The sequence below is a fragment of the Vulpes vulpes genome, chromosome 10, assembly GCF_048418805.1.
Source record: "Vulpes vulpes isolate BD-2025 chromosome 10, VulVul3, whole genome shotgun sequence".
Classification (NCBI taxonomy): Eukaryota; Metazoa; Chordata; class Mammalia; order Carnivora; family Canidae; genus Vulpes; species Vulpes vulpes.
Genome location: NC_132789.1, coordinates 20,011,783 through 20,038,025, shown reverse-complemented (window position 1 = coordinate 20,038,025; position 26,243 = coordinate 20,011,783). Strand labels below are relative to the sequence as shown.

General features: G+C 52.4%; 1 protein-coding gene across 4 annotated transcripts in view; it reads right to left on the bottom strand.

Annotated features, from left to right (window-relative positions):
- The window catches only part of LOC140594296 (small G protein signaling modulator 1-like), an 82,023-nt gene extending 56,419 nt beyond the window's left edge, over positions 1-25,604 (bottom strand). For all 4 annotated transcript variants that reach the window (XM_072725229.1, XM_072725228.1, XM_072725227.1 and 1 more), the window contains exons 1-5: positions 25,468-25,604; positions 25,320-25,363; positions 3,800-3,875; positions 3,158-3,217; positions 596-758 (exon numbers count right to left, since the gene is read on the bottom strand). In XM_072725229.1, the coding sequence (XP_072581330.1) occupies positions 596-758; positions 3,158-3,217; positions 3,800-3,875; positions 25,320-25,363; positions 25,468-25,486 (362 nt within the window). In that variant the 5' untranslated portion in view covers positions 25,487-25,604. The remainder of the gene's footprint in view (positions 1-595; positions 759-3,157; positions 3,218-3,799; positions 3,876-25,319; positions 25,364-25,467) is intronic.
- Positions 25,605-26,243: the final 639 nt, after the last annotated feature.

The window sequence follows — 26,243 nt, the reverse complement described above, 5'->3', positions numbered from 1 at the left end:
CCCTTCAATGGTGGCCTCAATGTGACACCTGGTCCATGCAGACAGAGACCATACTGCTTTGATTAAACTTTGGTCTTCCTGCATTCAGAATGGGGTCTGGCTCCCAAAAGCCACTTTATGCATTCAACAATCGTGTCTTGAACATTTCTAGGCACTGTCCAGGCACTGGGATGGGGAGTAACAGATGTTAGTTGCCTGTTCCCAGGAGTTCAGAGTTAAGCGGGGAAGATAGACAAGAATCAAGGAAACAAATGAAAGAGTAATTAGAGGTGGTGATAACCACAGGGAAGTAAGTAAATAAGTGATCTAAAAGAAAAATTGGGTGAGGGTTGGAATTTATCCTTAACTGGGGCAAAGCCTGAGATGACAAGAAACTAGCCACAGAAAATGAAGTATGGGAACCGGGTGGTGGGTAGAACATGTGCAAAGGCCCTGGGGTAGGAAACAATCTGGCAGGTTTGGGGAGCAGAAAGGAAACCGGAGAGAGGAACTGGCAGGAGGCATGGGTTCTTGCAGAGCTCAGGGAGGAACGTGGAGTCAGGGGGACTGTCCTCTGCAGGGCGTGCCCTGCCCATACCCCATGCTCCATACTCACGTGCTCTCAATCAGCTGCTCCAGGTCCTGCACCTTGTGGCTCAGCTCCTCGGCCGGCGGGAAGTTCTTGCCCACTTTCATGAAGAGAGCTGCAATCTCGTTGTAGCACAGAAAGCCAGCCGCCCGCCGCCGCAGCCCATGCAGGACGCAGGCCTCCACAGCCGCTGTAGGGACATGACAGTCAGTAGGCCCTGCCCTGCCCACACTCCCACGCACCCAGCCCAGGACTTCAGTCACACAGAGGCGCCTTGGAGAGCTGCGGGCCCAGCATCTCAGAATTCATGAGAGCCTCACATGGGAAAACCGCATATGCCTCTCTCCCTTCCACTCCCTCGAAAGGGAGCAAGACAGCTGAGGAGTTAACCTATGCTCGCTGCCCAAGGTCAGACTATCTGCCCACATCCTTTCCCAGACACTAAGCAGTCGTGTGACCTCCAGCAACTACTTCCCCTCCTTGTGTCTCAGTTTCTTCATCTGAGAAGTGGGGAGAGCATGAATGTGCATCTTAAAAGGTTGCTGTTAGAATGAGGTGGAAAAAATGCATGGAAAGCACTTCACACAGAGCCCAGTACACAGTAAGTGCTTTAGGAACATTAGCTATTGCTCCTGCCAGGGAGAGAGGAGGGACCAGACCACAGGACTGTTGAGCTTTGTCTGGGCTCAAGATAAAAGTGACATAAACGTCACTACTGTGATTCTAGTAACAGCTAGCGTTACAGATCTCATTCTCCCTCTGCCACAGCCAAGGAAGAAAGGACAACCATCCCCATTTTTCAGATGTGAAAACTGAGGCTCTAAGAAGCAAACCGAATTGCCCAGGGCCACCTGGAAAAAAGTGACCAAGTTGGGATTCAAAACTGGGCCTGAGGGGGATCCCTGGGTGGCTCAGTGGTTTCGCGCCTGCCTTTGGCCCAGGGCACGATCCTGGAGTCCTGGGGTCAAGTCCCGCATCGGGCTCCCGGCATAGAGCCTGCTTCTCCCTCTGCCTGTGTCTCTGCCTCTCTCTCTCTCTCTATGTCTATCATAAACAAATAAAAATAAATCTTTAAAAAAAAAAAAACCAGACCTGAGCCCATGGTGTGCTCACAACACCTGTGTCTCCATGAAGGATTTGAAGAGAGGCTTCACTCATCATTTCCCGTGTCTATGTCTGCCCTGGGTGGTAGTCTGGGCTCTACCTCTAACTTGCTGTGTGACCTCAAGCAAATCACTTTCCATTTCTGGGACTTAGTGTTCCCTGCTGGGAGACAGTCCCTGTGGAGGCCACTCTGATGACCCCAATCTTATTTCTGGTACTTTCAGCAGGCCTCTATTAGTGTTTTCCTACCTTCTATCTCACACAGTGAGACCAGTGTGTAGTTTTAGCTTACTCAATCCTGGTGGAAAAAGCCCACGAAGTGAGTGTGCTAGTCGCCGTCACTCCAAAGAAGGAGAACGCCAACAGTCCAAGGGTTAAGAGCCCGGCCAAGGTCATGTTGTGTGCAAGGACAAATACTGAGAAGTTCTGGTTTAATTTCTTGTCTTGGGTTGTTGTTGTTGTTGTTAGCAATTACTTGGCTTTTATTTTTTTTAATTAATTTTTTAAAATAGGCTCCACATCCACCATGGAGCTTGAGCTCATAACCCTGAGATCAAGAGTTGTGGGCTCTACCAACTGTGCCAGCCAGGTGCCCCAGTAATTGCTTGGCTTTGAATGAATGTCCACTTATTGCCTAATTTGCTTATGGGCTTAAAATAGTCTGGATAAGCATCTATTAAACACCTTCATTTTTGCTTACACACACAACACTTTTCATCCATTTATACTTCAAGAAGTTAAGTAACTATCCAGGTATTGGCAGCTTGGTTGACTTTTTCTGACAATGAATCCTAAGGAACGGTGGATCAGAGACCCCTCAGGGAGACCCTGTAGGCCTTACTCAGTGCCATCACATTTCTTCCCTCATCCCAAACTGTGGCTGGAGTTAGAGGATTATTGTGATTTTTATCACTTTCTATTCCTCTAAGTCTTTAATGGGTAGGTATCGTAGCACATTTTGAAATGGGCATGCCGATTATTTTCTTTGCAAATAAAGATGTCCGGGAGAAAAAAATATAGGTAAATACATTCCCATATTTACATTTGTGTGTATGTGTCCTTTCATATACATACACGTTCATGTAATTATGTGCATACAGACTCCTCTATATATACATAAATATGCAAGTATATAAATATACATATATATGTAGCTTAAACAGATCTCACTTCAAAAAACATAAAATTTTGCCAAGGTCACCCAACACACAAGTGGCAGAGAAGGGATGTGAACCCAGGTCGGCCTGGCTGCAAAGGGCCCAAACTGACGTCAGCAGGCTCCCAGGTCATGACGTGTGTTCCCACAGGTGGTACGCCCAGCCATCTGGATGAAGCCGAGGGCCCAGTCAGGTCTCCTCGCTCGGGCCTCTCTATGAGACCAAGGCCACGAGAGGGGGATTACAGCACGTCCTTCACCCCAACACATGCCAGTCATGAAATAATAAAGGTTTTTAGGGAGAAAGAAACTCCCCCACTTATACGTACACACTGATACGTAGAAACAGAATCCTGACTCCGGGGACACGCAAAACCTGCGTCTGTAGCCTGTAACCGAGGTGGAAGTATAGTAACAACCTGGCAGCATGGTTATTTCTGGAGCCTTGCAAGCAAAGCTGATTCAAGGAGAGACGTCTGAGTCATGCTCTGAGCCCTGGGCCTGCCTCCTGCGCTGAGCCAGCTGGACATGATCCCTCAGGACGGTGTGATGGTTCCTCACTCCCTGAATTTTTAAAGCCCATCCATCCCCTCCCATTATTTAGCAACAGCCATAGGCAGGGCGGGGGAAGGGGCACGGAGCCATTCCTCAGATGGAGCCATTCCTCAGAAGCGAGACCCACATCACTAGGGGTGTGGGTTGGTGGCTGTGAACTGAGAGGGGAAAGCAGGCCCTCCGGCATCAACAGTGATTAACCCTTCGTAGGTTGCACGGGGGCCATTCTTAATGTCTTCTGGAGACATTGTTGTATTTCCAAATTCCCTAATGGGGCCCCTTGGAAATCTGAAAATAACGTTGGAGTTACAAAGCAAAAAAGCAGTTAAGAACCCTTGCTTGCACAAAGATGCCACTCCCCCAGGTCAGCCCATAGAGAAAGAAGCCACTTTCAAGGCCACAGGCCACGGACTCACCACAGAAGGAGATGATGTGGCTGCTGTCCTCGTGGACAAACTTCCGTGTGACGGCCTCCTCCATGATCTGCTTCACCTGGAAGGCAGAGGCAGCTGGACGGGAGACCCAAATGCGACCCGGGTGTGGTCACCCCAAAGGGCTGTGTCGCTCCTCCTGGGCTTCTCAGGCCGTCCACAGTGTTTTGATAACTGCTTTCCTTTCATACCCTCCTCACCCCGTCTTCTGTTAAGTCTGAGGCCTGTGGCCTAGAAGAGCTCCACACTTCACATTCTCCTGAAGCATTTTTTCGGGTGCTTGCTCTGCACTTTTCAGATGTCACACGAAATGTCATCTCCCTCCTTGACCCCATTATCTGAGACAGCCCTCCCCGTGACTCCATCCATTCCTCGTTACAGTTCCTTCAGGGTACTTACACTATTCCTGTCCTGTTTCTTTGCGTACCGTCTCCCTCCTCTGGGATATAAATGCTCTGAGGGCAGGGCCTCATCTGCCTCAGAGCCTGCAAACTGTGGCCTCCCTGATGTTAGGGGCTGAACTGTATCCCTGCCCCCCACTCATACGCTGAAACCTTAACCCCGAGTACCTTAGGATGTCATCTATTTGTCCACAAGGTCTTCAAGAGCTAATTATGTTAAAATGAGGTCATTAGGGTGGGCGCTCACCTGGTACGACTGGTGTCCTTATAAAAGGAAGTCTGAGCACAGAGCACTACAGAGGGAAGAGTCCGCCATCCTGGGAGAAGAGGGCCATGTACGAGAACACCCAGAACAGAGCTTTCCCTCACAGACGTCGGAAGGAGTCAATTCTGCCAACACCATGATACTGGACTTCCAGCCTCCAGAAGTGTGAGAACGTAAATATCTGGCATTCAGGTCCCCCCGGGTGTGGTAGCTTGTCATGGCAGCCGGGGCAGACGGACACACCCACCGTCAGCATCCTCACCATCACGCTCCACGTCCTCATCCCCCCAGCGGAGCACTTCTCTGCCAGAGGAGGAATAAGTGAACGAGTGAATGAGTTCTAGGCTTACCTGTATTTTTTTTTTTTAATTTTTTTTTTTTATTTATTTATGATAGTCACAGAGAGAGAGAGAGAGAGAGGCAGAGACACAGGCAGAGGGAGAAGCGGGCTCCATGCACCGGCAGCCCGACGTGGGATTCGATCCGGGGTCTCCAGGATCGCGCCCTGGGCCAAAGGCAGGCGCCAAACCGCTGCGCCACCGAGGGATCCCTAGGCTTACCTGTATTAACTCACTGTACCCTCTCCTCAGCCCTGTGCGGGGTGGGCCTATTTTTATGAGAATGAAGATCAGAGAGCCTAAGCAGCCAGCCCAAGGTCACACAGTGTACAGGAGGCAGGAGCAGAAACCCAGGCTCTTGATGCTACTCTAGAAGTTTCAGCCAATGGCTTGTCTCTGAAAATAATAATGCTGCTCTAGCTTACACACACTTGCACAGCACTGTGGTAAGCACACATGGTATTATGGAGTCACATGCTGAAGCCCTATTCTCCCCCTCCTGGTGTGATGGTATTTGGAGGTGGGGCCTCGGGGGGGGGGGGGGGGGGTAATCAGGGTTACACAAAGTCCTGAAGGCAAGGGCCTCAGGATGGGCCTAGTGTCCTTAAAAGAAGAGGAAGAAATCAGAGCAAAGTGAGACGGTGGTTGCCTGCAAGCCAGGAAGAGAACCCTGACCAGGAGCTGAATCTGCTAGCACCTTGACCTCGGACTTCTCAGCTGGCAAACTGCAAGAAATAAAGGTCTGTTTAGGCCACTCTATCTGTGGTGTTCTGCTACGCCAGTCTGAGCAGAGGCACGCGGCAAGCCCCACATAATCCCCACAGCATGGTTCCCAGGTGGCCCCTACCACCCACTTCATTCACAAGAAAATTATGAAATGCAGAGGTATCCGTTACTACCTAGCCAAGGTCAGAACATCCAAGGTCATCCTGCTGAGGTTTCTACGCTGGGCAATCTGACTCCAAGGGGAGCCTCTGCCCACTCCACTCCACTCCAGAAACAGGGGTCAGATGCACTTACTGGGGTCACCGCCCTCCGTGACACAACAGAGGAAACAACCCCTTCCTCTTACTCTCCCTCTCTCCAGAAGGCCGGGAGGACCCCCTAACCACTGTCTGTGGTTCATAGCAACACTGGTGCTCTTATTTCCCAGCTCAGCCTAAGCCGGGGTGGAGTCTGGGGGCTTCGGCCTCTCTCTGCTACATGATGGCCTGGCCCAGCAAAACTAAGATTCAGAAGTCCGCTGTTGGCAAAAACCATGGGCAGAGTTCTTGGGAGGGGGGGTTCCTGTGTGCTTGAGGGAGAGCAAAAGGGCTTTCCAGGTTGGGGCACGGAGTCCAGGGAAGGCTACTGGCCCCTCCTTGGCCCCTTGGACAAGAGCTGATCACATGGTAGGTATCACAGTGTGCCCCACAGAACCCTTCAGGACTGGAGGCTGCTTAGGGGGGTGCTGGAGAACCCTTAGAGGGGTTGCCAGTCCCTTAGAGGACAGGGGACTACTTCAGCCACAGGGAGAGCCTGCCCCAAGGTCTCACTGCTTCCCAGGGTGGCCCTCACCCAGAGACTGGAGCAGGCGGGCCCTGAAGATTTGGCATCCTCGCCCCAGCTTGGGACAGCTTTGAAGGGCCACAAAGCTCCCTGGGAACTCGCCGTGGCGCTTCCATGAAAGCCCCGTGGCCCATCTTCTCCTTTGGCCCTCTCCTGCTTGCTTCACTCTGCTCCCCGGGTGTCAATCCCAAAGGCATACCCAAATAAGCCTGCATGCTGACCTCCATCTCCACAATGGCCTCCACTCAGGGACCGCCAAGCCAAAGCATGCACACATGTGAGCAACAGTCAACAGGGAGACGTCGTCGTAAACAGTTCAAATGCTCATGAATGCAGTTCGGCAGGAGGCCCTGGCACTGAGGGCACAGAGCAGCAGGGATGGAGTCAAACAGTCCTGCCCAGGACGACCTTTCACTCCAATGAGCCAAAAGGTAGGACAAGCTAAGACAGGCACAGGGCAAATGTGACATTGCCCAGCAGGGCCAGCAGCACCAGCACCAGGTGGGACCTGGTAGAGACACAAATGCTTGGCCTCCGACCCATGGAATCAGCAACTCCAGGATGTTTATCAAGCTCTCCAAGGAAATCGCACGCAAGCTCAGATGGCAGCAGGAGGTGCGAGAGGATAGAAAACAGGAAGCTGTGCCAAAATCCTTAGGAAGAGATTCAGCAGTCACGGCTCCTGTCTGGGACCTTCCCCACACAGCCAGCCCCTTCTGGCCACCTCTCCTGGGCCCCATGTCAGACTAGGGGAGGTAACAGTTGCGGCTTCCTCACTATTACCACCACAGGGTGCTGCATCCTTGGCGCACCCCACCCTGCCTTGGTCAGTAGTGCCTTTATTAAATTCACCTTACTGTACTCCCTTTGGGGGAATCCTCTGTTTCCTATCGTTACCCAGACTGGACACACGCGCTGTCTCAAGTCCAAACTCTGCAGAGTGGAGAAGGTTGTCCGTTTATCGCTGTGGACTCTGAAACTCAGGAAGGGCAATCCCCAGGGAAGGCTGGCTCCAGGACTCCTGTCCTAGGGATGGATCTGGGGTGGGGTGGGTGGTGGAGGTGCAAATGCAGCACCCGTGGGTAGTGGGTAGTGCTCAGCCTGGGGAGGGGCCCTGACAAGTGAGGTGCCCCCCACTTCTGCTGGCTCCCAGCTGTGGGCTAGAACCCGTCTCCAGAAGTTAGTAACAGGCTGCCAGCCTGAGGCCAGAAGAGGAAATTAAAAAGGCAGCGGGGTGGGGCGGAAGTCTCCCTGGGAAGGACCCTGAGAGCCTCCCAGGAGAGAGCAAGGGCTGCAGGAAGAGGCTGTGACCCACACCCTCGAGGGCGGGCCCCATCCCCAGGGAACTGGCCAGACCTGTGGGGGTGAGGGAGAGGGCCACAGAAGGCCTCTGAAATTCAGTTCAACCACCTTTCCCTTCTCAGGCGCCAGGCATGAGCTTGGACTCAGTCGGCTGTGAAAGCTGACAGATGTGAGGGACCTGGGGTGGTCTGGGCATGGTGGCAGTGGCAGGTGGCCTCCCGGCCCCTCCCCAGCCTCTGTGATTTCTCTAATCTTCAGCCCTGGGATCATGTGTGATTCAGGCAGCACAGAGGCAGTGGCTGTGGTCGCTGGGACTCGAGGCCCACAGACCTCCATCTGCATCCCGGCTCAACCCCTCGTGTCCAGGGCGACGGTTAAATGGGCTGCTGTTTGCAAAAGGGCAGGCCTGGCTAGGACATAGTAGAAGTTTCATGATGCTAAAGCTTGCTGCCATTTTTTATTTTTTGAGCACTCACTGTGTTCCTGGAACTGTATATAGCGTGACAACCCAAATGAAGTGGATTACTGAATTATTCCCTTTTCCCAGATGGGGAAACTGAGGCAGGGAGCTGTTCGATAACCACCCCAGGTCATGCAGAGGAGGCACGATCAGACCCAGGGCCTTTATTCTAACAAATACTTTGTCTCATAGCAGAAGTTGGAGGCCATTTTGAACAAAATGCTTTTGTTATTGCCCAGCTTAGAGTGAGAGAGTATGTTTACTGAGCACCTACTATGTGCCAGGGTCTCTGTACAGAATACCTTGTTTAATCCTCACAGGAACATCATCATCCCCATTTTAAAGCTGCATAAACTGAGGTTCACAAGAGTTTATGGAATTTGCCCTAAGGTTACAAAACCAGGAAAGGGCATGGTCAGGACCTCTTGAACTTAGGTCTCACAGTCAGCAATGCCTCCAGCCCTGCCCAGAAAGGGGTCAGGCCCTCTAAAATCCCAAAGTGCTGAGAAACCTATGAGAAAGGGATTCCTAGGTCTCGCCCAACATGGAGACCAAAGAAGCACTAACTGCAAGTCAGGAGTCCTGAGTCACCCGGACCGGACTCTGCCACCCATGTCCTGTGGGGGCCTCTTCAGGGCAGGGAGACCTCAAAGGTCACAGTGGTCAGGAAGCTTTCATCCCTGTCTAGCACCCATTCTAAGGAGTCCTCCAACATCTGCTTGCATTCCCCCAGTGATGGGGAGCTCACTTCCTTCAGAACCAGCTTGTTAGCTCTAACGACAGGATGTTAGGAGGCAGTGGAGAGGCTAGGAGCCAGAATGTGGAGTCACTGACCTGACATCGAATCCTTGACCACTCATGATGCTGGACAAGCTTCCTCACTTGTCAAATAGGGTGGATGATCATAGTGTCCCTGCCTCATTGGGTAACGGGAGCCTTGCAAGAGCCCTGTGGAGACAGTGCCTGGCACATGGTAGGGATTCTACAAACAGGAGTCAGTCTTAGAGGATAGGGACTGCCTAGTTCAGGGCCGGCCCACAGTAGATATTCATGAGTGTGAGCTATGGGGCCCTTCAGCTCGATGCACTTACCCCAGCTTCCCATCCAGGGGCTATTTAGGACCTCACTGGCCTCTGGGGCAGTGGCCTGGCCCCACCCCTGCTCGTGGGATCTCAGACCATCAACCCCTGTCAGCCCCACCCTGCAAATTCAGGAACCAGCCCCGCCCTCCCACCCTCCACCTGCAAATATTTCAATAGCACACAGGAGAAGTAATCAATCTCAGGAGGAAGGCAGGCAGGGAAACCGAGGCCAATCCGAAAAGCAGGAAGACGGGGCTCCTGGGGGCTCCCCGGCCTGCCGTGCCTTCTCCCCACCCCATTCCTGCCACCTGCCCACTGATACCCAGATAGCCTCACGTGGCCCACCTGGAACCCTGCTAGGTTCCAGATCAACTCACTACTCCCGGCTGCCTCTCCACACAGTGCCGTGCTCACCGCTTTTATGCCTGGATCGGAATAATACAGCCCAGCGTGCAAGGCTCCCATAAGGATTATGGAAAGTATCAGCAGAGGGCCTCTAACAGGACCCAGCATAATACAGCTGGCATCCTATAAAGGGAGGCACCTTAGTAAAGCCAGTAAGAATAGGAGATCAGGAGTCACCAGGCTCAGGTCAAATTCCAATTCTGCCATTGGCTGGATGACCTCAGGCCTCAGTTTCCTTATCTGTGAAATGGAGATGATATACCACCTGTCAGGGCTGCTATGTGCAGATTTCATGAAAAAAGCATGCACAGCGCTCAGAATGGGAGCAGGAGCTCAGAACCACACAGTGTAAAAGCTTCATGCATGTCACTCTCTACCCCCTTCTGCTGCTGTATACTTTTGCTTAGAATTTATCACGGCCTGACTTTCACTATACACCTGCACGCTTATGTGTGTACTGTCCATCTCTAGGACAGCGCTGGGCAAACAGGAGGTGCTCAATCTATGTTGGGTGATCGATCACTCTGATTATATTAGTAACACACGCCAGCAGCTCATGCTCATCAGGTTTGGTTCCAGTGTCTTTAAGGCCCTCTGGCACCTGATCTCATTTGCTCTGTGTTCAAGGCCAGGGTGGGCAAACGTTTTCTGTGAAGGGTCAGAGAGCAAACACTTCAGGTTTTACAGCAGGACCGCCAGATAAAAACACAGGCTGCCCAGTGAAATCTAAACTTCAAATACATATGGAATTTCTTTTAGTCTAAGTATGTACCAGATACTGTGCAGGCTTATACTAAAAGATTCTCTGGTTTTTCTGAAATTCAAATTTCAGCAGGCGATCTGAATTTTTATTTGCTAAATCTGTCAAACCTATTTTCAGGCCACATACCGTCTATGTCCCATCCTCTCTCGTTTTCACACCCCTTTTTAGGATGTAAAAACCATTCTTGGCTTAAGGGCAGTGCACACACAGGCTGGATTTGGCCACAGGGACCCCTGGCATAAAGCACCCAGCACTGTGCCTGTGGCTCACATTAGGCCAAAATAAAAACCAGCCGAGCTGCCACCTGCTCCTCCAAGTCCTGCTGCCTCGGTGCTGGCTCAGAGCACAGCTCACCCCAGCTGGGGTCCTGGGTGGTTGGCGCCTGGCAGTGCAGCTGGGTGAGTAATGCTGAGCCAGCAGGAGCTAATGAGATGGAGGCCCCCTGCCTCTCCCGGCCGCGAGAAACTCACAGTGGAAAGGCCGGTTCATTTAGGGTGTCTGGACCGCCTTCAGGGTGACTTTTAAAAATAGCTCGCAGCATCTGGGCAAAGTGAGGAGGAGAGGGGAATGAGCAGAGGTCAGCTCTGCCTCCCGGGTGGGCCTCCTGGATGCTGAGGGCGAGATGCACATGCCCTAGCAGGCCAGCATGTCCAGCCCCGCCTCGGACCGCGGGCCCTCAGACCCAGCCGTGGGTGTGCCTTTGCCCACATATGCCTTCTGCCAAGGGTCCCTCCCGACATGCTGCAGCTAGCTAAGTGCAACTCAGGCTTCAGCCCAGGTGTCACCTCCTTCTGGGAGCCTTCCTGGACTCTCCATACCCAAGCAGGGATAAATGTACCTCTTCCATGTTCTGCCAACACCTGCCTTCCCAGCACTTCCCTTCACAAGAACCACAGCTGTCCCTCATTCACTTAACATTTATGGAGCACCTCCTAGGAGTTTGGTACAAGATGACGAGCAGATAGAATCCCTGCCCTTGTGGACATGGCAGTCTACAGAGACAGATACTAACCAAGTACAACAAATGGGTACATGACAACAAAAAAGTAGGCCAGTTCCCTGCAGCAAAAGAATTTAGTTCTTGGAGAATAACAAAGGAACTTGAGCTGATGAGGTAGGTCTAGCGGTCAGGGAGGGCTTCCTGGAGGAGGTGATGCTCAAGATCTAAGGTACAAACAGAACTGAACTCTCTGGTTTCTCCAACTCTAAACCAGAGGAGGAAAATGCTGCCCCTGCAATTGCCCCCGCCCCCCCCAGCCACCCTAGAGCTCAAAGGAAGGAACAGATGGAAGGACAATGTGGCAGGGAAAGGCACGACATGGAAATAGCTGGCGGCTTTTTATTTTTTAATTTCTTATGGGGGAGGGGGCGCACAGGAGGTGAGTTGGGAAGGCCTGGAACAGGGCTGCGAGCTGTGACTGCTTCTACCATGGGGCCCTACCTTCCTTTCCTGCCACATCCTGTCCCCTCCCCGCCCCTTCCCACGCCCAGCTCGGTCACTTGTGCCATTCCTTCTGTAGGATTCCCACCCCTGCCTTTGCTTTGTGCTTTGTGCAGTCCCCTGCACCTGATATCCTCACCCACTCCGACCTCCATCTCCAGCTCTGGCAAAACCACTGCATCTTCTGGGACTCACTAAGGTGTCCTCTGCCCTCCTTCCCGAGCCACCCCCACCCCCCACCCCCTAGGCAAAGTTGATGGGACCTCCTCCACTTCCAAGCTCCAATGGTCAGCTATGAGCACTGGGCTCTAGAGTCAAACTTCCAGAATTCAAACCCCAGCTCTTGCACAGAATCTTGGGCAAATCTTTCCCATCAGTAAAATGGGTATCTGTATTTGCCTCACAGGCATAAGATAATACATCAAAAGCATTTAACACAGTGGTAGCCGCACAGTAAGTGCTTTACACACTTATTTATGAGGTGTTCGCTGAGCCTGGCACCATGCTTGGGGCATTATTTTATTGAATCCTCAGGGTAATTAGGTGAGATGGGTGTGGGTGCATATTTTTACAGATGAGGAAACTGAGTCTTGGTGAGGTCAAATACTTGCCCAAGAGCACATGGCTTTTTTTTTTTTGTTTGTTTGTTTTTTTTTTTTTTTTGCACATGGCTTTTTTTTTTAAGTTTATTTTTTTATTTTATTTTTTAAAGATTTTATTTTATTTATTCATAGAGACAGAGAGAGAGAGAGAGAGTGAGGCAGAGACACAGGCAGAGGGAGAAGCAGGCACCACACAGAGAGCCTGATGTGGGACTCGATCCCAGGTCTCCAGGATCATGCCCTGGGCTGCAGGCGGCGCTAAACCGCTGCGCCACCGGGGCTGCCCGTGCACATGGCTTTTGAATGGCAGAGTGGGGACTCGAACCCACGACCATCTGCCCTGCACTGAGCCTGGCACACAGTAGGTCCATTTATTCATTCAATACGTATTGGTGCATCCCACAAGCTACGTGGGTGCTTCACATCCATGAGCCCCAAAGATTCATAACAAGCATGCCATGTGGGTGCCATTGCTACTACTCTATTTTCCCAATGAGGCAGCTGAGCTAGGAGGGATGGAGACCATCTGGTCCGTGAAGAGGCTGGGATCTGAATCATCTCCAGCTTCGGAGTCCCAGGTGGCCAACTCCCTGCTCCTGAAGTCCTGGCCCTGCAGCACCAGCCAGGTCCACCTCTGCCCTGCCAAACCTTTTCACCACTGACCTCCCCAGGTGTGCCCAGTACCACCCAGCTCCCTCTCCCCTCTGCACATAGGTCTCCAATGGAGAATCATGGTAGCAAGAGGGAAACCTTCAACCTGAAACACGTATTACTGAAACCAAAGAATCTGAAAAGGCTACATGCTGTCCAAATGCAGCTGCAGGACATTCTGGAAAGAGCAACACCATGGAGACGGCAAAAAGATCAGTGGTTGCCAGGGGTTGGGGGCAGAAAGGGATGAACAGCAGAGCGCAGAGGATTTTTAGGGCAGATAAAGAGATGTATAGGAAATCTCAGTACTTTCTGTTCAGTTTCATTGTGAACCTAAACGTGCTATAAAAAATAAAGTCTATTATTAAAAAAGAAGAAAGTAAAAAAGGAAATATCTTGTCTGTGCTCTGCTGCTACTGTAGGATGTCAGCAGGGATCCCAACGCTCCGGCACATAGGCAAAGGGCCTCCTTCCAGATGGGTTCCTCCCTGCCCTCAGCCCATCGCAGCCTGCACAGGGCTGGGGCCTTCTCAGAGAAGGGGTCTGAAGGCGTCTGGCACACAGCGAGAGCCCAGTAGCCGCTGGTGAACGGATCAAAGCTTCCTCTCCTGGACTCTTGCTCTCTCTCATACACGGTTCCAGAACAGCCCTGCCCCACCCTCCCACCCACACACTTCCACCCTGCCCTCCACATCCACACAGATGGATAATGAAAGCAGAGACACAGGACGGTCCTTCTGCAGCCCCATCTGTGCCTGTGGGAGAGAGCGGGGGGGCGGGGACATAGGTGATGAAGCCATGGCACCTGGATCTTCAGAGTCCTAGTGCTAGCAAAGTCTTCCCTCTTAGCACCTGCCCTAAACATGGCTGTGGGCCTTACAAGGGAAGCAAAAGCCTGTTTCTCAGTGGGCTGCTGCTAGGACAGCCCCAGTTAACCCTTTTCTGGGATGCTATAAATAGGCACCACGCATCGTTCCCTCAGAGTATAGGGACTGGCCAACCTGCCCTGACCTGGAAGCGGGCGTTCTGGGCGCTGAGATTGGGTTTCCCTCACACAGGTGCCCTGCACAGGTGCTCAGACACCCCCTGACGAGAAGGTCACGCAAGTGCCTGGTTCTGGGGCATTCACCTGGGGGCATTTTGGCAAAAAGGTCCCCCCAGCTACACCTCCCGCACACAGCCACTCAGGGAGATGATGGAACTGTGAAGACAGTCAATCCCCCGCCCCTCCATTCCCGGAGAAAACAGCCTGCGTGTCTCACATTCCCAGCCCACGCCCTGGAGACCGGCCAGCCCTCTCCTGGGTGCTCTGCTGCTGTGTGAGGCGGCTCCCCTGGCAACACGCCCCACTTCCTCAGACCCACGGGCCTTGTGGATCAGGAAGGCACGCACAGACGCTGGAGCGGCCTCAATTCTCTCTGGGGGTCTGGGCAGCTACAGGAGATAAGAACACGAATTCCAGATGGTTGCTTCAAACAGCACAGGGTGAGCCAGAAAACACATTAGCCACCTCTAGCCTACACTGGGAGGAAAAGCAGCCAAGCATCACATCCAAGGGCTGGGTGAGTACCCTGGCTCTGCTCCCTCACCAGCTGTGTGGCCTTGGGTAAGTCACTTCACTTCCTTCGTGCTTCAATTTACTCCCCTCTATAAAAAGGGATAATAAATAGGACCTACCCCTCTGAGCTGTTTTAAGACTGAAATATGTTCATGGATGTAGAGCACTTAGCACAATGTCTAGGACACAACAGAACTTTCTGGAAAATGCTCTGTGCCTAAAATGTCCAAAACGGGATCCCTAGCCACATGCGGCTACTTGAAACTTGGGACAACTGAGCAACAGGATTTTTTTATTTGAGTTTTACTTCTTTTAAATATAAACATGTAACACTAGTGGCTCCAATTGGATGGTGCAGGTCTGGAACACAGTAGGTGCCCGGTAAATGCTAATTATGATTGTTGTTAGGGGTGGTTGTTTTTGGAGGGCTCACTGGGTTACAAACTAGGGAGCATTTCATTTCTGAGCAAGCCGAGATCGGGGAAACTGTATTCATCTTCAAATTCCAGCATCTTGCTGAGCGGTTCTGAACCGCATTTGGGTTTTGGGGTTGTGGACCTCAGAGACGTACTGAGGATACTCTCTCCCTACAACAAGTACAAAGTGTCTGCATAACTTCAGGATTGCCCAGGCCCCTAGATCCCACAGACACCTAGCACCCAGGAGGTCACTTCCGCACCGCGGGGCTGAGCTCCAGATGCTGGGGCCCTCACCCTGCCCAGGCAGGCATCTGTGTCTTGTCTGCCTAGTTCGTTCCCATGTCCCTGCCTGGTCATGTCACCTGGACTTCCTCTGGGTCCCCTCCCTCCCTCTCACTGGGCTGACCCCACAGCATCCCTCCAGCTTGACAGATCTAAGCGATGAGTCCCAGAGTGATTGGCGCAAAAGCCATATGTGACTGGGGCGGAGGTCCAATGAAACCTAATCCTGAATCTTCCAGGAGAACCACAGCAGGGGGGTTGGGGGGGGAAGGCGAAGCTCTCTGTCTGCTGATGCCAAGCTGGCAGGTTGTAACCTGAGAGCTGGGCAACATTCTCCCTCCCCACAGAGACCAGCAAAGCAGAAAGCTAGCACAGAGAAAATCAGTGCAGAGACCAGAAAACACAGAGGGTCCTGATGACATCATTGGAACCCCTGGATAGAGCTGTACCTGAAGCTGGCCTCACTCCAAACTTCCCAAACCCCTGAAACCATAACGTCGATTTCTTAAGGCTCTCTTTCCCTCTTGGCTTGATCTTCATATATTTATTCATTGTTTGAGCTGGTTTGGTTAGCAAGTTATCATCCAAATTGAAATGGGTGGAGCCGGCTAAAATACCGCGCCGTGCTACGTCTCAGTTGTGTGACCTTCGTCCAGTTTCTTAACCTCTCTGAGCTTCAGTTTCTCTCATCAGTAAAGAAGAGTCGCTATTTGTACCTGCTCTATAGGAAGCTCGCTTTGAGCACTAAATGAGATCAAACAAAGCAAGTTAGAGCAGCATTTAATAAATGGTGGTTGTAAAGATGTCTAGTTCTCAAAAAGAAGGAAACAAATGCATGATAGTTGCTATAATTCTAATTAAATGTAATTTACTAAATAATAAAAATTAAATAATAAAAATTAAAAATAATAAAAATTAAAAATTAAAGAAGAATCCAGTCAAGGTCCCAGGTATCATCAAGTCTCAAGTCTTGAGGCTTCCGTTCTCTGATTTTTAAGTAGGAGACTCACTGCCAAAGGAACGGTTATTGTCCTTTACAAAACTGAGTTCTTTCAAGTTTGTCCAATGAAAAAGCACAAGAATCTATTTATTTCTTGTCTTCCTCTACTACTCAAGGAAAAGTACACTGCCTCCCCCTGGCCTTCAGCACTTAGCTGCTCATCCAGGGCCTCGCGGTGGCTAAGTGACAAGACCCGCAAGCTCACAAGGGCGTCAGAATTTCTTCAGCTGAGGGATTATTGCCACGAGGCCAATGAATAAGCAGACCCAGAGGGAAGATCCAACTGCCCACCTCAGGATGTTGAGGCAGCCAGGCAAGACTCAGCCTTCCCCACCCCCGCTCAAGGGCTCGTTCCTTTGGACCCCAACAAATACCCTCTTCCCAGTCTGCGGCACTGCTCCTGTGGCAGCAGCACCCCCAGCCTGGGGCTTACCCAAAGAGAGCAAGATCCTACACTGAGAACATCTACAAGTTCATGTGACTGACCAGACAGGGCAGCACAATGTCCTTCTGCGACTGATTTCTATCTTGCTCTTAAATGGGTAAGCCAAGCACTCTGCCTGGTCCCTTCATAAATACTGGTGAATACCTGGCAGTGATAGCATCGCAGCAGTGCTGCGCGGTACAGGATACCCTCGCCACCTGATGCACGAGGACACCAAAGCTGGAAAGGTCCAAGCATCCACTAAATGGCAGGACTCAAACTTGGAACACAAGGCTGTCCGATTCCAAAGCCTGGACCTTTTGCCAACTCCACGTGCTCAGAGGAGCTCATCACCATATGTGATAGGTCATTGGTTTCAGCTCCGGAGTGATGCGGAGCCCGGTTCCAGAGCCAGAATCCAAGCTGTACCACTGACACTGTCGGTGACCTTTGGTGACTTATTTGCCATCTCCGTGTGTCACTATCCTTACCTTTAAGGGACAGTGTTTTATCCACTTTGTGTGGCTTCATGACAATTAAATGAGGCCATCACCATAAGATGCTCAGTAAATACTGTTTAAGAAATAAAAAAATCTTTATCCTGTTAGAATGCCTTTAGTTGAGCCTTTGCTTTTCCTGACCAGAACGAAGATTCCCAGATGGTCTTATCAGTGACCGAGTTTTAATAGGTCTTAAATACAGACTTGGCAAATTCCTTGTTGAGAAAATGCGAGAGACCTGGCTCTCGGGGAGGGATGCTGGCCAAATCTGATGGTTTGAGGTTCTTAGAATCCTGGAGCTGTCCAACTGCGTCCACTTGGAAAGCAGAATGGCATAGGCAGAAGGAAACTGCGGGCGGCCACAGGTGGTTAGGGGCAGCGCTGGGACAAGGTCTTTGGTGTCCTCACTTCCCATCCTGGGGTCTGCAGCCAGCAAGTGGGGTGCACAAATGCCATTTCCTACCTGCCGACCAGCAACAAATGCTACACTACCATTTCCCGGAGCCCTTCAAGAGGTTACTGCAGGGAAGACCCAGCCAGACTGCACAGGAGACATAACCCAGCCGGAAAGCTAGGCCCCACCTGCCACCCTCCTCACATCAAACCAGGGTGCTAAAGCCCACCAGGCCCTGTGCTAGCAAAAGCTCCTGGAAGCCGCATTGCCAGAGACCTGAAAAAAGCATCAAAACACACCGCACGGATGTGGCTGCATTATTCACGAGGAGAATTTCTGCCAGCTTAAGCCTGAAAACACGACACACGTGAACTGATCTGAGTCAACCCTATAAGCATCAGAGAACCCCAAAATATCCACACCCAGTATTCCTGCATCTACTTGACTGGCAAGTATTTCTGGAACCCCTATTTGGCCAGTGGGGGAGTGGGGCAGAGTAAGGCGCTGTGGTTTCTAGCCTAAGAATTGAAAGCTCAGAAGAGAACAGCGAAGTTTCTTCTCTTGCCTAAAGACTCTGTGCCCCCGATTTGTGCCCTGCATTTATTGCTCGGCTGTGGCCAGAGCAGTCCGCAACATGGATGAATTCATGCTTCTCCCCTTGTTCAAAATTCTCCCACGGGTCCCGTCTCATTTCCGGGGGGGCCACAAGACCCTGCAGGAATGGCCTCCTGCTCCCTCTCTGACCTGTCTCCTCCTCCCTTCTGTTCACTCCACTCCAGGCTCCTTGACCTCTTTGCTATTCATCGTTCCTGACTCAGGGCCTTTGCCTATGCTGTTCCCTCTGGCAGGAACACCTTTCCTGCAGAGGTCAGCAGGGTTCCCTCCTTCCCTTTAGGTCTCTGCTCAAATGTCATAGTATCAGAGGCCATGCCTGACCACCTCCTCTGGAAAGCACTGCCCATTCCGCTCCACTCACTTTCTTTTTCTTTTCGTTCTTTTCTTTTAAGATTTCTATTTATTTATTCAGGAGAGACACACAGAGAGAGGCAGAGACATAGGCAGGGGGAGAAGCAGGCTCCCTGCGGGAAGCCTGATACAGGACTTGATCCCAGAACCCGCAATCACGATCTGAGCCAAAGGCAGATGCTCAAACACTGAGCTACCCAGATACTCTCCACCCACTTTCTAGCTTTATTTTCCTCACAGCATTTGTGACTTCTAACACAGGCATACTTTGCTTTCTTGTACTTTGCAGACACTACTTTTGTTTTTCTTTTCTTTTTTTTCTTTTTACAGATTGAAGGTTTGTGGCCATCTTGCATCAAGCAAGTCTGTATCAGCACCATTTTCCCAATAGCATTTGCTCACTTCCTGACTCTGTGTCACACTTTGGTAATTCTAACAATATTGCAAAACTTCTCATTATTATTATGTTTCTCATAGTGATCTGTGATCAGTGATTATGAAAACTCATGATGGTCAGCATTTTTTTTAACAGTAAAATGGTTTTTTTTGGAAGCCTTCACCTCCCACTCCCCTTAAAACATGTATACAATATGTACAATAAAATAAAAATAAAATTAATTGTAATATGTGACATAACACAGTATTTCTAGATTAAGATGATTATATTAAAAATATAATAATTATATTATTTTTTTAGACATAATTCTTTCACACACTTAATAGACTACACTATAGTGTAAACACAACTTTTACATGCACTGGGAAACCAAAAAATTCCTTCGATTTGACTTATCACAATATTTGCTTTCTTCTGGTGGCTTGGAACTGAACCCACGATATCTCCAAGGGGTGCCTGCATATATTTATTGTTTATCTATCTGTCCCCCAACTAGATCCTATGCTTCATGAGAGCATGTGAGCAGGGATGTCGCTTTGCACCTTTTCTACAGTTCCTAGAGCTGTACCTGGTACATAGTTGATGTTCAATAAATATTCCTGGAAGAAAGGAGGCAGCAAAAAACGTCAGGAATGGAAGGAGGGAGAGGAGGTGGGATAGAGAGGAAGGAAAGAAGAAAGGAAGGAAAGGAAGGAAGGAGGCAGGAAAGAAAGGAGGAAGCTTTCTTCTAAAAGTGGCAAAAAGCTCCATCTTGGACCTGTTACCAGCTGATACTTTCTGAAGTCCAAGTCCAAGCAAGACCCTCCTTGCTCATAAATTTTCTACAGCTCCCTGTCATCTAATGGAGCAAAGCCCCAAGCAGGGTGCATCTAGCGGGCCTTTGCTGCCCCATCTCTTCCCCTACATACGCCTGACCTCAAGCCATGTCTCCGGGGACTCTGCTGGACCTCTGTGAGGCCACCCTTCAGAGCTGACAAAGCAGGATTTGAATCCTGGCTTCTCCACAGACTGGCTGTGTGACCTTAAAGTGAGCTGCTTAACCCCTCTGTGCCTCCAGCTCCTCCTTTATGGAGCGAAGGAGACAAGTATCCTCCCTCCTTGGGCCGTCATGAAGAAGTGAAGGAGTTTTCCAGCACAGAGGTTTCTCCGTCTCAACCACAGTGCCAGTCTGGGCTGACACTTCTTGGTGGGGGGGGGGGGGGGGGGGGGGAGGGGGGCTGTCCTCTGCATCGCAGGAGGTTGAGCAGCATCTCTGGACTCTACCCACTAGATGTCAGTCACACCCTCGTTTTTGACGAGAAATGGCTCCAGACATTACCAAATGTCCCCTGGGCTAGGGCTGCCAGATTTAGCACTAGGCACTTTACTTCTGTTTATCTGGAATTCGAATTTAACTCGATGACCTATACGTTGTCCAGCAACCTCACCTGGGGGGCAAAACTGTTGCCCCTCTTTTATTGAGAAGAAGTAGATCCAAGTGGAAGCACCACAGGGATCTCAGTAGAAACATCAGTTGATTCTCTCACTTCCTCCAATCTTCTTAGGATGTGAAACCCTCCTCCACCATCCCGTCACACCCCTACCCTGTCCCAAGGCTGGAAGGCACAGCTCCCCAAACGCGCCCAGCTCAGCCGCTGTGGCAAGGGCTCCCCATGGCAGCTCTCATACCAGCTCCAGTTTGCAGAGGTCCACAAGAGCCTCCTCTCCAGCACTGGCCTCATCCCCCTGCCTCCTTCCCCCGGGGGTCTGTCCTCCTGCCCTCAAGCACCTGCTTTTGTCTCTTCCAATTAAGAGGCCTCCCAGGCCTAGCCCAAGGCAAGAAAACAAGGCAGTTAGTCACTTGGCTTCCGTTATCAACCTGGCTCAAGTGGCTGGCTCCTTTAATGGCAGTCGTCATGGCAACAAGAAGCCAGTCCCCGCAGCTGCCACTCTGGGAACCAAAACAAAATTAAGGGTTGGAGGCTGGGAGGAGAAAGGAGGGGAGGGCAAAGCGAGCCAGGGTGGAGCCAGAATAGAGCTGATTGGGTTTAACTGCAGGAAATCTCACCCAGGCCACCCTATCTCCTGGGCGACACTGGGGAGACAGAAAAAATAAGATGCCTGCCCAGAGGCAGCTCAGGCTAATGTGGTGGGTGTTTTCACATCGCTTATCCTGACAAGTGATCTTCATCCTCACTGGGAATAAACTGAAACTCAGACCCTTGTGAAGGTACAGACAGATGCCCCTCTAAGGCTGTGCAATTACAAGCCATCAAGTTTAGCTCCGCCCTCTTCCTCCACCTAGCTCCTGTCCTCCCCATCCGTTTTCCCTGTGCTTTTAGGATAGGACTTCCTGCTCTGCCCCTCTGCATTTGGCACCATGCTCCTTCCTCTCTGTCCTCCAGCCACTTCAGAGTCCTCTCATCACTCAAGTTCACGGTGCTCCCTCCAGCCACAAAGTCTTTGTATATGCAGTTCCCTCTGCCAGGAATGGTTCTCCTCTGTCTTCCCACCTCCTGCCTTCATCTTAAAGGTGTGCTCATCCTTCACGTATCTTCTTTTTTTTTTTTTTTAATTTTTATTTATTCATGATAATCACACACACACACAGAGAGAGAGAGAGAGAGAGAGAGGCAGAGACATAGGCAGAGGGAGAAGCAGGCTCCATGCACCAGAAGCCCGACGTGGGATTCGATCCCGGGTCTCCAGAATCGCGCCCTGGGCCAAAGGCAGGCGCTAAACCACCGCGCCACCCAGGGATCCCCTTCACGTATCTTCTTAACATCACTTCCTCCAGGGCGCCTTCCTGGGCCACCTTGACCTTGTTGTATGTTCTTGTGGTGCCAAGTACCTCTCCTTCACACCTTGGCGCAAAGGCTGTCATAATCCTCTGAATTACACTCAGAATGTCTATCAGGATCTGTGTACCAAAATGGGAATGTCAGCCCTAAGAGGGCAGGACTTCTCTTATTCACTGCTGCATCCGCAGAGCCCAGTCCTGTGTCTGGCACACAGACACCCTTCAGTAAATAAACATGTCAGAATTTGAACCCAGCTCTGGGTGAGCCCAATGCTCCTTTCTTGACCTGCTTCATGGTTCTGAGTCGTACTGGCTCCCAGAGTCAGCACAGGACAGAGCTTCCAGCCCCATAGCCGCTGCTGGCTTTTCTGGCTTCTGTGGCTCAGCCCAAGCTTGCAAACCTTGTCTAAAGAAACTGACTGTTAAGCCACCCTTTCCAGGAAGAATGACGGGAGGTACCTTTGGATGAGGCTGTGACAGGCAGGGATGTGACTTCTCTGAACCCAAAAGATGAGGAGAAGGAAGAGCAGACTTGACTCCCAGATTTCTAGGCAAAGAGTTTGCCTCCACCATTCCATTGAAGACTGGCTCTCTGATACTGGGACAAGATGCTCTCCCAAGAGGTGGGCAGAGGAAGGCAAGGAGAGAGGAGGTCTGCTTTGGTGGGGCATGGACTCATCGCCACGCCCTTAGGGGCACCCATGCTGAACAAGGGGTTCATAGAAGACTTGAACTTGTCTTCCCTTGACTGCTTCTGTGCCCTTGAGAAATCACTTATCCCGTCTGGGCCATTTTTCACCTCTGTAAGATGGAAATCATTCCATCCACAGCTGAGACTGTGGTGCCGTGGAGACACGGATGAGCACGTTTAGGATATAGAGGTAAGAGCCTGGCTCTGATGTCAGACAGATCTGGGGGGTTAAGTCCCCGGCTTTGCACCTTCTTGGCTGTGTTCTCTTGAGCAATCCACACCTCGTCTCCAGGCTTGGTTTCCTTGTCCATGAAATGGGGGCAGCCTCAGTCACCTCATAAAGTCACCGTGTACACAGGATATGGCACAGAATAGTACCCACTCTATGGAAACTCTGATTACTGAAATGATGTGCCCTGAGAAATGCAGAATTTAGAATCAGCCACCAACTTGTGGCTATAAACCTGCCTTCTGACTGCAGATCCAGGGTCAAGGACCTTTGCCCAAACTTGCGAGGTTCTGTCCCTGACCCCTTCAGGCACCAAGCAGGATGCCAAGGGGTCCCTCTGATCAAGTGATGGCCTCAGCCTTAGGCCAGGCAGAAAGCTCATTCTAAGCCCCAAACTCGGCTGCTCCCAGGACAGAGGATGCAAGCTGACAACTCTGGTCACTGGAGGCAACGTGTCCTCCACAGCTTGCCGATATTCCAAACTAGACTGACATGGGTAGGACCTCCAGGAGCATTGCACCAATGCCTCTTTCTCCAGCTGTGGAAACTGAGTCCTTGAGAGAGGAAAGGACTTGTCCAGGGCACCAAGGGAGCTCCTGGCAGAACCAGGCCAGAGGCCCAGCTGAAGCCCTGCCCAGAAGCAGATACCGAGAGGCACTGCCCTCCCTGACGCCTTGCTCCCAGGCTCTTCTACCCGTAGACCCCTTCCATTGAACCAGCAAGCCATTTCCTGAGAAACAGCCATTCCAGGGATGCCTGGGTGGCTCAGTGGCTGAGTGTCTGCCTTTGGCTCAGGGCTTGATCCCGGGGTCCTGGGATCGAGTCCCGCGTCAGGCTCCGCACAGGGAGCCTGCTTCTCCCTCTGCCTGTGTCTCTGCTTCTCTCTGTGTATCTCTCATGAATAATAACTAAACGCTTCAAAAGAAAAGAAAACACAGCCATTCCATGTGACAATCTCCGGGGAGTACAAATTACATCTAGGTTTAAACAATGAACAAAGAGACTACAGGCTTTTAACCTGAAGGCTTTTGAGAGAGTTTCTATAAGACACCCTCCACCAACTCAGTCATCAGAAAATTGCAGGTGTGCAGGTTTTGTTGGAAAGATGGTCTATCTAGATAGAGCTTTCTTCAGGTCCCACAATGCCTCTAAGAGGGCCAAACTGAAAAGTTCTGGACCTTTCTGAGGAACTCCACATCCCTCATTACGGATCCTTATTCAGAAATGCCAGAATATACAACTAGCTCTAGAGCTGATTCTTTGAACAACACGAGACATGCCACACAGAGACCTACGCACAACATGCGCCCATGCTTTCTGAGGAGGGAGGGGCAGCCACAGGTCCCCTCTTCCAGGCTGTCTTTGATGGCTGACTGCCACCATGCAGGGAGGGGCTTCTGGGTGCTCAGTGCTGACACCAGGCTGACACCCTCCTCGTGTGTGCACACGCATGCGTACACACACACACACACACACACGCAATCAGGCCAGCCCCAAGGTCTACAGCCCTCTGTGATCTCGGGCTGAGGACTCAAGGTACAGAGGTGATGCCGCTCAACAGCGATCGGGTCCCAGGTGAGGGATGTGAGGCAGCATAAGGAGGGCAGCACACACACATACAGTCACACATACCTGGTCGCAGCCTCACTCACGCACGCAGAGACTTACGCATCACACGGTCACACACCATACTCACAAAAACAGATCCACACACAGACACATGTACACGCAATACGGAGACACACTTGGTTACCTCCAGGCAGATGCACAGACAGCCTCAGACACACACTCACAGCACATGTCGGCGCCCACACAGGAGTGAGCGTGCTCCACACACAGTCCGGGCATCTACATGCTTCCCAGGAACCCACCACTGCAGGTTCGCCCCTCTCCGGGAAGTCGAGGGCTATTCGCTAAAGGCTAGACTGGGCTCCCAGCTGGCCCCAAGGAGAGTGAAGGGGGCGGAGGGGCAGGTGAACCCTGCCTGATTCGCACCCTACTGCGTGTCGGGGGTGGGGGGGTGGGCAGGGGTGGGCAGGGGTGGGCGAGGGGAACTCGCCTGCCAAGACGCCCTGGCACAGGCCCACAGATGGTGCAACCCAATGACCAGGGACTTTCGGGGAGGGAGTCCCCAAGCTCCTGGGGGCGGCTCTAAGGACTGAGACTTGTGGGGAAGGGGAGATGGGGGGTGTTACCCAAAGTGAACCGTTCCCTTTTCCCGAAGTCTGGTCCTCCTTCTGCAGCCCTACCCAGCCCCTCACCTCCCAGTAAGTCCAGTCAGCCCCCAGGTGCTTGCCTCCCCTTAATGAGACCCACCCACCTGCTCCTCCACAAGAGGGGGTCCTACCCAGACACGCCCGGGTGTGCCCCATCGGGGGCGGCCCTCCCGCTGCGTCCGCCCCTACACACAGCAGCCAAGCATCGACCCCGTACCTGAGGCCCCCACCCCCAACTCACCCGCCTCCAGTCCTACCAGGTGAGCCCCACAGCTCAGGTGGCCGCCCCGCTGCCACGGGCCCCCACCCCTTTGGAGACCCTTCCCCCGGGGGAGCTCCGGCGGCTCCCTCCGCAGGGTCGCGCCCCCGGCCACCCCACCCCCGGCACCTACCTCCTTCTTGACAGTGCGCAGCAGCCTCTGCCGCGTGTCCGCCTCTGTGGGACGAGACGGGGGGACGGCGGGTCAGCCGAGCGCTGGGGGCGGGGGCACGGGCCGCCCTCCCGCCGCCCCCGCGCCCCGCGCCCGCTCACCCGCTTACCCGCGGGGCCCGAGGCCATGGCCGCGCGCGCTGCGTTCCCGACCGGGCGGCGGCGGCGGCGGCGGCGGCGGCGGCGCTCGCTCGCGGGCTCGGCTGCAGCAGCCGCGGCGGGGCGGGGCCGAGGGCCCGGTGACGTCAGGGCCCCCCGCCCGGCCGCCCCGCCCCGCCCCGCCCCGCCCCGCCCCGCCCCGCCCCGCCCCTCCCGAGCCGCCGCCGCGCGGCCGGGCGCCCAGCGGGAGGGTCCTCCGGGCCGCGCGCACGCCCCAGGCCTCGCCCGGCCCCGCCCCGCCCCCGCGGGCAGCCCCGCCCACCACGCGCGGCGCCGCAGTCCCACCCCCTGCGGGGCGGGGCGGGGCGGGGCGGGGCGGGGCGGGGCGGGGCTGCGTCCCTTCCTGGACGTCCGCTCGGTGCCAGGCTGGAGGCGGCCGCGGGAGCCGGTGGGACTGTTCCTGACGCTCTCTGGGCCTCAGTGTTCTCATCTCTAAAATGGACAGAATATGGGACGCCCGGGTTGCTCGGCGGTTTGGCACCTGCCTTCCGCTGGGGGCGTGACCCTGCGATATTACGAGATAGCTGCTCTATTATTATTAATCATTAGTATTATTGTTATTATTGAGAATCTTGTTCTTTGGCTTTCTGTTGACTCTCACTCGAGATTTATTCATTTGTTTGATAAGTATGATTTGAATAACTGCTTAGCAAGGCTTTATATTCAGACTCTCTAAATCTTTTGTTGGGGGTGTGCCTTTCTAGAGAACTCTGGACCCTGAATGTGA